The sequence below is a fragment of the Schistocerca gregaria genome, chromosome 3 (assembly GCF_023897955.1).
Source record: "Schistocerca gregaria isolate iqSchGreg1 chromosome 3, iqSchGreg1.2, whole genome shotgun sequence".
NCBI lineage: Eukaryota > Metazoa > Arthropoda > Insecta > Orthoptera > Acrididae > Schistocerca > Schistocerca gregaria.
This window is the reverse complement of record NC_064922.1, coordinates 733,782,401-733,799,474: the sequence shown is the minus strand read 5'-3', so window position 1 is coordinate 733,799,474 and position 17,074 is coordinate 733,782,401. Positions and strand designations below refer to the sequence as shown.

The following is a 17,074-nucleotide window of genomic DNA, read 5'->3' as shown; positions in this document are numbered from 1 at the left end:
CTCATGGTCTGATACCAGTGCAGCAGGTCGCTTGTCCTCTTGAAATCACTGCAAATCACCACTTAGTGGTAGCATCCACAAGTCTCAGCTACAACCAGATGGCTCTCACCTCTTTAAGATGCACAACTGAATTCTTACCTTCTAGTCAACACAAGAGCTGACATCAGCATGATATACCCTCTCTTGCTCCTGCTACACTTTCACCTTCACCCTTGCAATTGCATGCAGCTAATGACTCCGTGATACCAATGGTTGTCACTGCCTCCATCACTCTCGATCTCGGCAACCACTCACCTATGCCGTGGATGTTCTCGGTGGCTGAAATTGTGGAACCTGTCTTAAGATCTGACTTCCTCAGATACTACTGCCAGACTTGAATTGCACCTTACTCCTGCATCCAATGGCAAATGGCCAATCAGCAGCAAGATCACTGACTCCCTTCCTTCCAGTGATACATCATTGTCTCCTACGTCACAGTCAGAGAAACCTCTCAATCTTATCTTGGAAAGTCAGACACTTCTAGATGAGCTCCACATGGTATCTGCCACACATGCCAAACTCTGGCATTTCAACTCAGGTATGTGAGTAACCAATGACCTTCTCCACTCATGTACCACTGAGACAGCTATTGAGCTACAGATGTTCAAAAGCAACTCACTGTTCTGCAACATCTACACCCACCGCCCAATGATAAAGACATTACATTATCTCTAAACTGGTTAGTCAAGTGCTCACCAAACCATATCCAGTGTTACTGCTGGTGCCTCCATAACAGGGTTGTCTGCTGACAACAGTGTTTCAGTAATATCTATCGTTATGCCCTTGGCCCTCATTTGATGCCAGCCCATTGGGCCACAGACTATTTGTACCATTCATCACATCAACACCAACCCTGGCCTGCTGATCTCCCATTGCCCCTGTACCTACCTTCCCACACACTCAAGCCGGCAAAAGGTGCTGTGGATGAACTCTTGCATGCTGGTATTGTACGGCCACCTTACGATGCTTAGGCTTCTTCTATCAAGCTCTCCTCAAAAAGGATAATACTTAGCTGTTGTGTGGTGATTATTGGTACCTCAGCACCCAGACTGTAATAAACAGCTACCCTGCATTGAACTTATGAGACTTCACACACAAAGTTGCTGGTGCCACTATATTTAGAATTGTTGTCTGAAAAGGGCCTATTTACAGATACCTATGGTTGATGAGGATGTACCAAAAACTGCAGTAATCACACTGTCTTTATTTATGTTGTATGGGTAAAAAAAAACCTGCATGGACCTGGCAGAGGTTTACTGATGGCCTCCTACTTAACATATCCCTTCTCTTATGCCTACCTATGATGTGATAATTTTCTCACTGTCTCTTGATGAACACGAGATTCATTTATGCACCATGTTGGACAAGTTAGTAGCACATGGTGTCATAATTAATTATGATAAATGCCAAGTATAGCAGTCATGTGTCACCTTCAGTGGACATTTGGTTGACACTTTGGGAATACACTCCACACTAGAGAAAATAGAATAAATTCATCTTCTCCCTCTCTCCTTGGACTATCAAGAACTATGCCATTTCCCTGGAGTTATCAGTTTTCACATGCATCTCCCACATGCTGATTAACTACTCTTGCTTCTGACTGAGTTTCTGTGCAGCAAGAACTCCACTGGCAAATGACACCTGATGTGAAATGCAAAGGATTTTTGAAAAGATTAAATCTGACATTGCACAGGCTGTCTGCCTTGCCCTTTCATCACTGGATGCACAACTCAGAATCACTACAGATACCAACAATGGTGTATTTCATGTGGTACTGGGACAAGAGATTTCTTCTTTCAAATGTTGACCAATACTCAGAAGAAGTGGTGGACTTTAAATAGAGAGTTCTTGGCTGTTGACTGTTTCTGAGATTACACTGAAGTACCTCATAGAACAGTAAAACACATTTGTATCCTGAGTACTGTACCTCCTCCAACCACTTTAACATTTAACCTAACATATATGTCTTAACACATTTGTTAGCTTGACCATCTTCCATAGCGGCTGTAAAAATCAATTATTAAAGAGTTCTCCAGATTAAGCTAACTGCAATTAATTAAAAAGAATATTTCTCCAGACACATTTTGCTTCCATTTAGAAATCATCTTAAGTGGTCATTTGTGTTTCTGCTTCCTGTTCCCATATTCTGCAGATCACTCCTGTTTCCTTCATTGTTAGCAGAGGCTGATGCTGAAGGAAAATCTGTTGTACATATATATCTGGCAGCTATTTTTTTCCTTTTTTGAATGCACTTACTCTCATACTGCATTGGTGTTACACTTTACCTTAATTTAGAAATAGAACTACACTTCTATATCTAAAATGAAGTGAAGTGTAAATGACATTAATGTAGTGTAAGAGCAAGTGCATTCAAAAAAGGTAATAAAAGATGCCAAATGTATATTTTTAACAAATTTTTGTTAGACATCAACCTCCACTAACAATCAAGGAAAAAGCAGTGGTTTGCAAAATATCTGAACATGAACATTTAGTTTAAATTGAAGATGTTCTAGCAAGACACAAAGAGGAAGGTTTCTCATACTCTTAGAAAAAAAAAAAAAAAAAAAAAAAAAAAAAAAAAAAAAAAAAAAAAAAAAAAAAAAAAAAAAGACGCTGTTCATATTTCAGCTGTGTGCATTATCCTCTTATTGATGTTTTTCATTTAGCAACATTCGAACATAGACTTACTTTCAGCTGTTTTTATTTGGCTCTGAAAAGGATATTTTGTGACGTGAGGTTAGTTAAATACACAGTACGGCTACTAATATAGACATATATTTTTTCATATGTATATACACTGTGGTAGGGGTTTCTACAATAAATGCTTTCTGGAAGGGTTTATGCATTCTCATATACATAATATTATACATAAATAGGATAGAGAGAGGAGTTTCCTCTGCAGAGCAGGAAACAAAAGCAGTTTCTGAACTGTCTGTAAAACGATGTGACCAGCATATCTATCTTTCATTTATGTTTTGTTTGATATTGTTTTCACATGATGACTCAAACATATTTATGAGATTGGTGTTATAAATGAAGTGTTCATTGATGTTTGGAACAGCCAGCCTTAAAATCTGATCAGTTTATACTGAAAACTTCTGTTTTATCTAACTGAAATTATAAAGTGGTAGTATTACTATTACCAGGATCTGAAGAACTGCTTTGTTTCAGTTACTCTATTAGTCATAAGGAGGTACATCAACATACTGGGAAACAGGATGCTTCATTACATTTAGAGGGAGTGATTATTTCAACACACTTAACTTTTAGCAATGATTAATTGCTGTACATATACAATAGTCAATACTTAACATGTACAATCTTCAGTAGGATTCCTTCTCCCATAAAACATCTTTCTCTAGTAACATGGGAATAGGTTTTGTTTGGGTACACAACAAGTTCACATATATCATTACTTTCCTAAATGTAATAGCAGCAGTGGATACATATCAAGTTTTTAGTTAACATTTACCTTTTTCAACATGTTTTTAAAGGACATACCTAATTTGTAATTTATTAGCAATCACATAATAGTCTTGAAGAGTACATCCAGCTGGAAAGGATTAGGTCTCACACTTTTATCATCTCAACTAAAACTAGTACCTGTACAGTAAAATGAAACTAACACAAAGCACAACATATCTGACTAAATACATTGATGACATGAATTTCATTGAGTACCACACTAATTCCAAGTTAATTCATACAGCATATGAGCATTGACATATGCTAACATTGAAATTACATGCAATTCTGAGATTTAGTTTAACATTACATTATTTCATTCTAATATATTTGTAATAATTGCCATTTTAAATTTATTTCTTAAACATGAATGTTAAATTAATAGTGAAGCAGTAAGTTTCACTGTTTTTTATGGAGACTGGACAATTTGACTATTTCAAATACTGCCAGCAAGATATTTTATCAATGAGAGGAAACAGAAAGATAATCATGGCTACTCTATACCAGGCATCGATTTCCAGTCTTGTATGAGTAGATTAACTGACATTTGTGAACACATTTTGTTAAAAATAAAATTAACAAAAACAGAAAATAATGACTGTAAGAGACTGTCTTCTCTGCAAATCATGTATGCAATTTATCTTCCCTTGTAGCATGTTGTTGTAGTGCCTTTGACAGGCGAGGGGCATTTAACTACTCAATGAGAAAAAGAAAACTCAAAGTTGCAAACTTACACAAGCTGAAACAAATTGAATGAATTACAACTCTGAAAACATTTCAAATTGTAATCTTGCAGTATGTTTCTCACTTAGAGTATTACCACACCATGACATTAATTTTTAAATAAAGACTATGTTTCAGATAGTTAGTGGACTGAATTGCTATCATGGGTTCACGTTTTGTTACTGTGTCTCATTTTCACTTTATTTATGGCACAAAAAATACAGATACATGTTTGTCAAACTGAATTATTGTCCCCATTTTAGTAAATAACCTCACTCACATCATATTGGTATTAATGGGAATACAGATAGTGATGTAGCTCTTTAGTGTTACATACAGCATTGTTGCACTGTTATTTTACACTGTAGTGTTATAAGACCTTTTCAGTTTCAATTTTAGTGACAAGAAGTTTACTTGTGACAGCAAATGCGATGTCTGTATTATCATTCCTCAATAAATTAGTAGTGAATTGAGTTTGAAAGAGAATATAACTAGAAAAATGTGATCAATCCCACTTGCTTTTGTATGTGACTGTCAGCAGTATTCTACATTTTTCTCCATGAAACTAAGCACTGGAAGTCATACAAAAAATTTCAGTAATCTCTTTAACCCACGTAATTTATTTAAATGTGAGTTGTGTGAGTCAGCATTTTCATATATGTTTACCTTTTTGTGCCTTACTCTTAAACTCACTGTGAAAGCTGTATATTCCATCCTAGTCTTTTGAGTGTTTTCTTGTACTTGAAATGGTTTAGTCATATTTATCAGTCCCAATATAGATTTTATGTCAGTTTTATTTTTATTTTTATGGCTGTATAAAAGTAATTTTGTGCAAAACATGGCATAATATCTCAAGCACCATCATTAAATGTCATACATATGTAACTTTCTTCTTTGTAGTTTCCTTGTGAAATTTTTTCAACCAATATATACATTGTATGATGGATTTTCTTTCTTGGTAAGGTTATACATGAAAACTTTTTTTTGTAGAATGCTGCCTAAACTCTTAAAAAACCAATAATAGTTATTGATGGTATTTTGGGTAATTAGCTTTGTGGAACTTTTACTGGCTAAAAAAATACCATAATTTAGTCCTGTCTCAGGTAATAATGGTGTGCTGGTACAGCATATGAGGAAGTGAAACATCATATAAGAGTAGTTATTTCAATAAACACTGTAATAATTCTTGAAAGTTAGGGAAGTATCATATCTGGGTACAATGTGGAAAGCTCTTGTTCGGTGTTAGGGGATGACGTAATGGCTCTTTACTGTCTGTCATGTACAAAAAGTAACAGGAGGAATATATTCAGACATCCATTCCAGCTCACTAGAGCATGTTAGTAACAGTTGCAAGTAAATTTAATTTTTTCAGGTAGCCTCCATATCTCTTAAATACCTCAATTAAAACTGAAGTTTATATTAATTCTTAGTCCATTTCTGTCAGGGACATTATGTACTCTGACATACACAGAGTAATTGCAAAACATATGCTGTTGTCATGACTGTGAGTAAACTTCAGTCAGTTTCAATATTTCACTACCAGATGCTGTCTAATACAAATGTGGAACACTCATCACCAAATAAACTGCAGATGAAGTGTTCTGGAGATAGCGACTGGCATACCGTAACAACACTTATAGTGTGTAAAGAATGCTTCCAGTAGCCTTTTTTCCCAGTTGGTGTTTGCTTTTTAAAATCTTGTTTTCAATCCCTTTTTCAAATTTCACACACAAATTTATTTGCATTATTCTCATTATGATTGTCACTCTGGATTTTCTGTATATGTTTGGAATTCCTTGTCTGACTCGCTCCACATCAGTGATGTCTATCCTTATGATCATGCAAGAGTGGATGAAGTCACATTCTTGTTTCTTTAATTTATACTGTCATTTTAGTCTGTTATAAGTGTTGTAATTTGCAATACCCTTAATTTCCTGTTTTTACTGAAAGATTTTCTCCTTAAATCTCCAAGTCATTACTGTCTCACTTGTGACCTCAAACTGCCAACAAGGTTATTTGCTTATCTACTTTAAGTTGTTCATTTAGAGCTTCTTTCATAAGGTGACAGTGTACTATACTGTTCTTGTAATTACAGTAAATATATTTATCTTGGTTATTACCCTTTAGATTCTTATTGCTATTAACAACAGGCAAGACATCAAGGAAACTGTAGTTAGCTATTAAAGATGACACATTGAGTTGCATACAAGCTCAACATAGAGACTATTACACATTGTAGCTTTTGGCCAAAGCCTTCTTCAGCAAAGAGAATGCATACACATCCACACAAGCGACCACACCTCATGCACACATGAGTGCTACCACAGGCAGCTCTGACCATAATGACTCCTGTCAGATCTGTCAATGCTAGTGGTCATGTATGTGTGAGGTGTGCTTGCTTTCGTGAATATATGTGTGTGCTTTCTTTTCTGAAGACAGTTTTGGCTGAAGCCTGTAATGTGTGACAGTCTTTTCATTGTGCTTGACTTCAACTCAGTGGGTCATCTTTACAGCAAATAGCAATCTATCTTATTCCTAATATTATAGGTATTTCAACCTGAATTTTCTGTTGTTTGGGTAGCTCTTAAGGTTATACTTAGAAGAGAGAGAATCAGGAAAAATGAAAAAAAAATTAAAAGATAACTGTGCATCCTCACAATTGTTTTATGCAAGAGAGTAACAGAAGACTGAAGCATGATCATATATTAAATGAAGCTAATTAATTTATACCTGGAATCCAGAGGAAACCACCTACTTATTTTAGAGGAATTTTACTTGTATATCTACATCCATGTTCTTATAATATGCACAGGTATGTGGCATTACTAAGCTCTCATTATGTATTTGTTGTCATTCTATTAGAATATGTCAGTTACATTACCCAAAATTGCAATTAACTCTTTTCAGCACAAGCTGGATGTTGTGCAAAGGAAATATTAGAGGACTCCTGTTAATTTCAGATGCATTTCTAATTCCTCTTCATCAGTGTTATCATGATCCAGAATTCCTGTTTAAAGCATGTACTAGGTAGCATATCTATGTTTGTTCCACATACTGTGATTTCAAATATTTCAGAAACCACTAAAAATACTAAAAGCAGATTGACAACAAATGATTGAATTCACAGGGCAAGTTCTTGTGGGGAGTTAATATACACTATGTTTTTATCTACTATTTGCTGAAGGATCATATTTTGAATGGACTAGGATCTTGCTTTATTGATACTCAAAAGAACTATAGAAAAGGAGTATAAAGAAATGTTGCTCAATGTAACATGCAGTGAAACTATAAACAAAAAAGAACATGAAATTTGTGAAGTATGAATACTGCATGTTCTTCCCTCATTTTCTAATATTTATATGGCAATGAAAATTAACTGCAATGGGTTGGAAGTTTTCTTACATGTTTAGTAAATTCCTCATTTATTTATATGTTAAATTTTCCTCTGAACCATAACAAGATTCACATAACTGTTATCCTTTTAAAAGGGCTCATGACTGCTATGAAAACAAAGTTGCTAAATGCAAGTGTAGTTCAAAAGTTGTTACATAATGTAAATGTGAATAATTTGTAAGCAAGTACTCAATATTAAGTTGAGTTCCTTAGCATTGTTTATATTAATTTATTTGACAATGTGATGGCAGAAATGTTAAGTGCTACCATTAACATTGTACTGAACACAGATTAATTTTTTAAGATGTTATACTTCATTATTTCAAACATTGGTATTGCAAATCTTTATATCATAACTGAAACAATGTTGAGCTTGTAAATTTGTATTTTTTAGAGGTGTCACAGTAATGTTTCTTTCACTCACCCAGCAAGTAAATTGTTGTAAGTCAGTGGTAACTGATGTTAAGTGCACTCAGTTTGCAACTAATCAATGTGAAGTAGCCACTGATGTGTTTTTAAGAATAAGAATTTGTGATTTAAAAATATACCATTACTGTAGAAAGATTTGGAAACTATGACTTAGTTGTATAATAAAACTGCAATGGATGATCCTGAAGTAGCTCATTTATGAGAATTTTTTGAAACTTAACTGTGCAGTTTCTCAAAACAAACAACTTCTCCCTTACTGTATCTTACAACTGAGGTCTTTGTTTCTCTGGTCTGACCTCTTTGCATGATTTCTGTTTTTTATGTCATATTACATTGTTTTCATGTCTGTATGCTGTATTCTTTTTCCCTCATCTGCATACCTTGCTGTGCTGTTGAGCATTTAGCAGATTATAGTTCTTAAGACAGGTAGCTGCCAATTTTAGTGCATTAAAATGTTAGCTTTAACAGCATTTGAGTGCTAAATGCTGTATTCTGTCATTTACTTTCAACTTCTCTACTGCATAGAATATGCCTCTTCTCATTTACTGTTCTTTTTTTTTTTGTATTTATAACCTCACCTTTCTCTTTTCAAGGCTGAGGAGATCTGTCATCACAAGTTTGAGATTAATTGATAATTTATCTGTATGATTGGTTATAATTGTATGATGTAATCATGACTTATCTAAAAAGTACATCACTTCTTTTAAGTTACTACACCAATCAAATTGGACTTTAATTCTGTAACTGAGTACAGGATATTTAACATTATTCTCAGACTCTTGTTGGGTTCTTCTGTTGGACTCTAGTTCATCATGCATTTGATCAGCTCTGGAGCTGTTCTGCTATTTCATTTGTAATTCTGTCCATAAATTCTGTTGTAATAAAAGAAAGGCTACAACAGCACTATGTTACTGTTTGGTCAATGCCTACACTGCAAGCACATGGCCAGTGCTAAAAACTGAAGAAGATAATGGCTCTGAGCACTATGGGACTTAACATCTTAGGTCATCAGTCCCTTAGAACTTAGAACAACTTAAACCTAACTAACCTATGGACATCACACAACACCCAGCCATCATGAGGCAGAGAAAATCCCTGACCCCACCGGGAATCGAACCCGTGAACCCGGGCGTGGGAAGCGAGAACGCTACCACATGACCACAAGATGCAGGCTGAAGAAGATAACTGAGTTAGTCAAAATACAGTGCACAAGAAAGCAAACAGTCAAGTAGAGCGGAAATTGAGAAACACTTTGTTAAAAGATAAAAATGTCAAATGGTAATAAAAGATTTCCATTGGCGTGGCACATTTTTGGAGATACTCCATACAGCATTATTAACTGCAATTTCTGAAATATTTATGGTTTTTGAAAAGTTTGTAGCAGTTTTTTAGTGATCTTTGAGAACATATTTCCAAAATTATTGTAACAATGTGTATCTTTTATCTGTGATGAAAGATATGGCACATTTGATCTATAACTTTTTTTCAACTCCAGTATCATTTTTTTGTGAAAAATATATTGTACATAAAGAATTATGTAATCAGCTATTAAATAATTTTCACAAGCTACTATATGATACAGTCATTAATTCACATGTCTCAAAACTAGCATTTGTATTTTCTAAGTTCACATAATGAAGATTTCATGCTCTCTATAGCAGTGCAAGTTCAAATTGAAATATATGGTGGCACTCAGAAGGCCCAGTTTCAAATGTCTTCTACAAATTTACACTCACATTGGTTTATGGTGATGCATAGTAAAATCCATCTCTTTTTATTTCTTTTTGCTACATTTTTCACTTATGTTTGAGTTCGTATTCATGTATTCATACTTTTGTTCAAGTAATAATTTTCTCACATTTACACTAATTTATTCTTTCTTTTCTTTGACTAAAAATGTGAGCTCATAGTTTGGCCTTGTTTCTATTTGGGCTGTACATTTAGTGTTATATTATTTAAATCATGTTTTTAGTAGGTGATAGCTTAAAAAACAATTAATTACAATTGTATCAAAATGAGACGAAAGTCGTAAGTATTCAGTTACTAGAGACAGTTTTCTCATTATTTTATAATTCTGATAAGGTGGTAATAATCATACAGCTACACCAAATCATATTCTTTGCCTCTGCTCATTTTCACAACAATGGAATACCTTTCACCTGGGGCTTGCACGACCTGGATCACCTCCAAATTTTTTTTACTTTTTTTTAACCCAACTTTCCTCCTCAAGAAAGAATCTAATAGATTCAAAAATAGTTTTTTTCTACTTTTAAATGTGTCTATCAGTAGTAATAGGAATTTTTCTTGCTTAAGAGGTGGCTAGCCAAGACAACATTGGAAGAGATATACACAGAGAATTTATAGATATTCACTGAAAAAGAAACCAGCAAACACTAAAAACAAAATATTTTCTTCAGAGGGCAAAGCTATGAATAACAGGATGTTAACATCACTTTTCATGAAGGGCCTATTAGATATTGAAAAAATGATGAATTTGCTAATAGTATGTTTCTATATGGTTCATAGACAATGCCTAACCAATACAAAATAAAAAATTGAGTGTAGGAATGTAATAAAATGTGCCATCAACACTGGTAGAGAATGCTAGTGAACCAGTCTTCAGTCACAGAGGTGGTATGTTATAAACATGGCTCGTTTCTTCAACTGGAGGCTACTTTGTGAGCAACATTTCTTTGCAATCAAAGATGGTAAGAAAAACCTTTTCAAATGTGAGAACTTACTTCAGTTATTAATCCAGTCTGAGAATTTATCACAGAACACTATTTAAATGTTTGTTTTAGACATACACTGCCATTTTTCCTTTCTAGTGATATTTCTCCAAATTTCTTCTCAACTAAACACCGCAAATAGCCCAAAGTCTCCCTCTGTAGCTGAAGTGTAAAGTTCAGGCATTAAATGACTGCAAGCAGTTAAGAATGATGTTATAACAAGGCACAAAGGAATTAATGACATTTAACTGCTAGTGAGTATTGATTTACATCAGTGGGAAAAGTTGAAAATTTGTGCCAGATTTCGATTTGAACCTGGATCTCCCACTCACAAGGCAGATGTTCTGCCCACTAAACCATCTGGGCACAGTGGTCATCGCAACTGCACAGACTACCCTAGCACATCTCCCATTAGAACCAAATTCTTAACTTATGCACATGCTACTGAGATAGTATCCCTGCCCATTATTCTCATTACTTACGGCATTTTGCCAATTCCTGTAAGTTTGAACATTGTCTGCATCTGCACTGAAGGGACCATTAGCCAGCCTCACCTTAATTATGTGTGTGGTATCTGTTCTTTCAGACACTCCAAAAAAATAAGAAAAGGGTGAATGGTTATTGTATTGATAAGAAGAATAAATATTTGATAAGCTGCACTGACAAAACTGTCAAGTAATTTGTGTTTGATGATGAATTATATATACATCCAGTTGCCCCATTTTATGTGGCAAAATATTCTAAGATTTTATTCATATAAAAATGTTAATGTGAATGGAATATCCATACATCAGTAGGCTGCATGTAAGTTGAGAGAAGACTGTGACATTTTGCACTTTCTTCCTATACTACATTCACTTAGTTCTTTGATGTTTCATATGCATGCATCATAATCTAATATGAAGTTCTAACTTCACTTTTGTGCAGTATGTGTATGTCTACGTACAGATAAAATTAAGGATGTAACTCAAGAAAATGTTTTGTGTTCCAGTCCTTCAATCAAAAGATGAAAACAATAATGTCTGCAAGATCTCTAGGCCATAAAAAGAAATAATAAGTGGTGGAACACTATCTGCTATATTACAGATGAATCTAATATGACATTAAAGCATTAAAATTTATACATTCTTATAGATGAGACACAAAGAATAGAAACAAAACAGCTATTCTGAACTACTCTTCACAATTAATAAAATAATGAATGAAAAATACTAACTTGTTGGCTAGTAAAAGTAATGGCATCTAGACTTCATTCATATAAAATTTTTCTCTGCCAATTTTATCAACTATTGTCCTTAACTAAACATAAGACCACTAATACAATCAACGATATTTGTGGCTTAAGAGAGGTGAATTTTTGTATAAAAGCATATATGCCAATAATGTTTTAACAGAATTTCTGTATACAATTGCCAAGCATATATCTACAGAGACTCTGTTTTCAGTACATTGTAATTAAAGCAATAGGTAGTAACAGTATGTAGTGTATCAAGCTTAATAACAGTAAGAAACATGATAACAATTTGATGAAAGTATTCAACTTTATAGCACATAACTCTTTCTTTTTTTTAAAAAAAAAAAAAAGATTTCAGTATGTTAGACTTCATTAATGTTTTTGATTCTCTATATTTGACACATGCAAAGATTTCATTATTCGGTTTATACCACATACTTCATCGAATAATTTACTGCTGAACTTACTTGTTGATACATACTGGTGCTTTGTTGATAACTTTGAAGTATTTAATTACATCTACGGATCTTTCATGTTGTAATTGATTTAGCCAGTGTCTGGTTTTTGTTTCCTAAGGAACCATGTACATTCAAGCATTAAGCAAATGCAAGAAGAGAGATTTACCATACACCATCAGTGATGATTGTAGCATCAGAAAAACTTCATCAAATAAATGCTGGCCAGGTTACCTCTATGATTATGTGTAGACACTTGTTTTATTGGAAAGAGAGAGAGAGAGATATTGTACATTGGCAGGACTCAAGACTTGAGACATTCTCTATTCTCATCACTACTTAATTGACCACTTAAAAGGTAGCACATGTCATATATTTAGTGGTAATCATTTTCTCCATCTAAAAAAAAATGACAAATCTCTTCAAAAACTACTTAAATTGAAACATTTTCTGCTATTCAGTCTTTAAAAGACTTCTTTTGTTTTAATAATATATTTAACCTCAAGCTCTACCTGAAGTCATTACAGCTAACTTTTGGCAGTTCTCAGGCAGTTAAAGTTGATGAATGGCAGTTTTACTTAGATAACATATTAAATACTATTTATATTTATCTGAGAATTACATTACTACCTTTCAAGAAGAACAAAAATACATACATTTCATGCTTTTCATCCAAATAACACACTGTGGGGTAAATTAAAGGCACTAATGTCATAGCTTACAAAATGTTATGAACTTTAATTAAAATATTCTTTTATTTTATTTTCTTATTAAAGTTCATGATATAGAGAAATTTGATGGTATTATTTTAGAGTTTCTTCCAAGCAACATAGCATTCACTTTCTCAGCACACAAACTAGGCACCTGGAGTAAATGGGACAAATCTATTATTATGATTTTGCAATTTGACAATTAATATGTTTTAATCTAGGCAGAAATTGTAAACATTACAATTAATTCTTACCATATTACATTATGAACACTCGATGATTAATGGCCGTATGCTGCATTAGCAATGGAAGTGGTTTAAAAATGAAATATAATTAAGAATTTTGTATTTTTCCAGACTGATTGAACACTTGTAGTTGCATGTGGCCTGACATTTGCTACAGCACAAGACTGTATACTATTGATGTCAGAAACATTTAAATAAAAATACTTTTTCTTTTGATGGTTTTGGCAAAATAGACTTAGTCTGAATTCTGCACAAACACTGAATTTCATAGACAGTACGAAATTATTTTGAGCTTTTACATTGGACAAATTCCTTGCAATAGCAATAAGGAGACTTAACTTTATGAGTGTAGCATATGGTAACCACAGTCCAAGAACTTCCACAAGAATAAGTGGCAAGATGTTTTATACATGGAAGGATCAGTTCGGGACTTGATACAGTACTGTGATTTTATTTTCTCTTGTATAAATAATGATTCATTAAAAATATTCAGAATATTTTCTCAAGGTTCCACAGTCTCAAATCAAATGTTCCATGTCAAAGAACAAGAAAGATTTGGAACTATGAACAGGCCACATGGGACCATACTGTGGAGAAACTAATGAGATGCTTCAGGTATTTTCCATAGCTATGTGTATGAGATTTTTGAACTTTATGACTGACTGAAGACCATATATCATTTATTTATTTCTCTAGAGCTCTGATAATTTAAAAAAATCCTGGAGAATTTATTTTTTCATGGCTTTTAAAGAGCTCAAATGATATTAAAAAATCTAATTGGTATTGCAGGGAAGAAAGTTGTCTTAAAATTGTTTCAGGTGAGCCAGAAAAATGATAAAGGGTAATACACTCAAAAAAGTACAAAAAGATGACATTATGCACTTTTTGAATAGGTGTGAATATGATTTGTCATATAGGGAAAGTTGACAGCCTGATGAAATTCGGTTTTGGTTTCTTCACTAAGTTCAGTTATCATAGTTTGTGTGAGTATTAGGTTGTAATATGTTTCAATAAATAGCAGCCCTTCACATTTGAATTTTAAATGTGATATAGTGTTTTTTTTATTATTCATTTATTGTTTCAAGAGGTATGACATCAAATGTGGCAATAGCTTGCTCACAATAAAATTTTAAGTAATTTACATTATATGAAATTATGATTACACAGAGAGTACAGTAAATGTTATATAGGAGAATGCATCAAAGCTCTTTCACACATGAAGTTCTTATGGTATGTTTCACTGTATAATCTTCAGCCCGTGATTTGACCCACAAAAGAATAATTTTTCGTTTGAATGACAAACATAATGCTTTACATTTTATTTTACTTTAGTCATTGTTTCTTTGGAATCTTTTGTGCACTCTTGGATCTGTAAATGCAGTTTATATGTACTTATTTCACTCCTACAAAAAAATATTCATACTTTTGCCATAGATTTGTAGATTACCCTTCTACTTTTAAGACAACTGGCATGGGAGCTGTTACATAAAATATTGGAAATCACAAACCTTTATTGGTAGGTTGTTGGTAATAAAAGAGAAGCACTGTTTCTTTCATAACATATATTTCTAAACAACGTACTCAATACTATAACTTCTTTTTGCCATCTATTTCACACCTTCCTTTTATCCATAATAGATGTGAATGAAAGGAATTTCAACTAAGAAAATCTGGGTATTTATCATCTGTTTAGGCCCACTACTGCCAGTTTTTATGTTTGTTGGTAGACAGTTCTACACAGATGGGCACATTTGACACACATTTTCACTTTTTCCTGGTTACTTATTAAATACTTCAAGTATTCTTCAAAAGGGTCCTATTATAGTTGATTTAGGAAGGGTACTTCAAACAGCTCTATAAAGTGCAGCTGCTAGCTGCTTCATTTTTAAAAGCATTGTGATATTGTAATTCTTGTTGGTGTAATGGCATTGACTTGTGAAGCTACTAAATATTTAGACAATGCTTTAAGAGAGATGTAGACTGAAGTCCAAAAAATTTTTGTTTGTATACTGTTCCATCTGCAGAACGTTTATATGATACTTTTATAGTTTATTAGAAATATCTGATGGTCATTCCCCAGATAGTCAGAGTTTTCTTTCTATTTAATTTACAATTCAACATCTTTCATGAAAGAGGGGAATCATGTCTTCATGTTAGACCTTACTTTTGGATGATATGCGAATAACATTTTTACTTATTACATCTCTAATGGTCTATTTTTTAATATGAAATTATGGTAGCACTTCATACCGATATGTTAGTGGAAGGCATGAATTTGAAAATGTCCCTGTAATACATGATACATATCTCTACTTTTCACAAGCTTCTTGGTCCCCCAACATTAATATGAAATATAATTCATTTAGAAATTATAATACTTATATAATATAAGAATTACTGTCTAATATGATGTTGTGTAATTTTCTCACTGCCTGCTATGAAACTTTTTGCCTTATCAAAATAATAAATTGTAATAAAAGACAAATGCAATCATTTAAACCACAGTACTAAATTTTATGACTGTGGCATATTTGTCAGCTCAGTGCTTTGGTCATAATGCTTATCTGTTTTCTTATTGAAAAAAGACCTGAATCAATATTTTTAGTAGTGAGAGTACACACAGCCAAAACTTGGTCACCAGTAGTTCTGTGATAACGTGTTCTATTTTGATCTGAAATTAATTTTGGAAGCTTCAAATACCACAGTTCATATAAATTAGAGAAATAGTTGCAAATTATAAGGCATCAGTATGAAAAGCCTCAAAATAAGTGATGCAAGAAGTTAAATTATTTATTACTACTGAGTGGGGTATTAGAACTGTAATATCTTGATAAAATAATTTAAATCATCCAGTGTGGTACTAAAAAACGGAAATAACATAAAAATTTAATGAATAATATCTCAGACAGCAAAAGTTCAGTAGCAAACAGCACCATAATGAGGATCTACATCTCATGAACATGTCTTTGCTCAGATACATTTTACATGTATCAGATACATTTTATAAGTACAATCCTTTAATTGTCAAAAACTCTATTTTAACACCTGTGAGCACCACATTGTTTCTCATTCATGTATTATATACATTTTGCATAGTATTATGCACCACAATAATAAATCAGAACTCCAGGTTAAACTGTATCTGTGACTTTTTACTTCTGTGTGATAATACTTTACATTTCTTTTGTAACTTTCCATTGAAGAATTGATTTTAACAGAGAAAGAGTTTAATTAATACTGATTTACTTCAACATCCACAATTTATTATAATGATATTCTTCTCTCAAATGAGGAGAGAGCTACATATACTATATGATTATTTCTTAAATGGAAGTTGGAGCATTATACCAGGAGGGTACCCACCCTCCTCGTCCTCTAGGAACATCAAGCATTCCACTTCTGGTTGTGTTGTTGTTATTATTTAAGTTACTGTTGTTACCGTTATCATTGTTGCCATTATCATTATCTAGGACAATAAATGCATGTCTAGCATTGTCACGTCTTATGTGACTACCACGGCGTCGTGGAAGAGGTAGTGGTGATGAAGCACCTGTAACCAGAAGGCACAGATGTATTACTTCCTTGCTGTACTGGTCTGCAATAAAAATATCTTGTTAGAGCTTTTATAATTCAGTTTATTGATTTATAGAGC

General features: G+C 33.3%; 1 protein-coding gene across 1 annotated transcript in view; it reads right to left on the bottom strand.

The window, feature by feature from the left end:
* Nucleotides 1-2,796: 2,796 nt before the first annotated feature.
* LOC126355584 (serine/arginine repetitive matrix protein 1-like) overlaps nucleotides 2,797-17,074 on the bottom strand; it is a 255,535-nt gene continuing 241,257 nt past the window's right edge. The window contains exon 10 of the mRNA XM_050005948.1: nucleotides 2,797-16,972. Coding sequence (XP_049861905.1) covers nucleotides 16,746-16,972 — 227 coding nt within the window. The 3' untranslated portion in view covers nucleotides 2,797-16,745. The remainder of the gene's footprint in view (nucleotides 16,973-17,074) is intronic.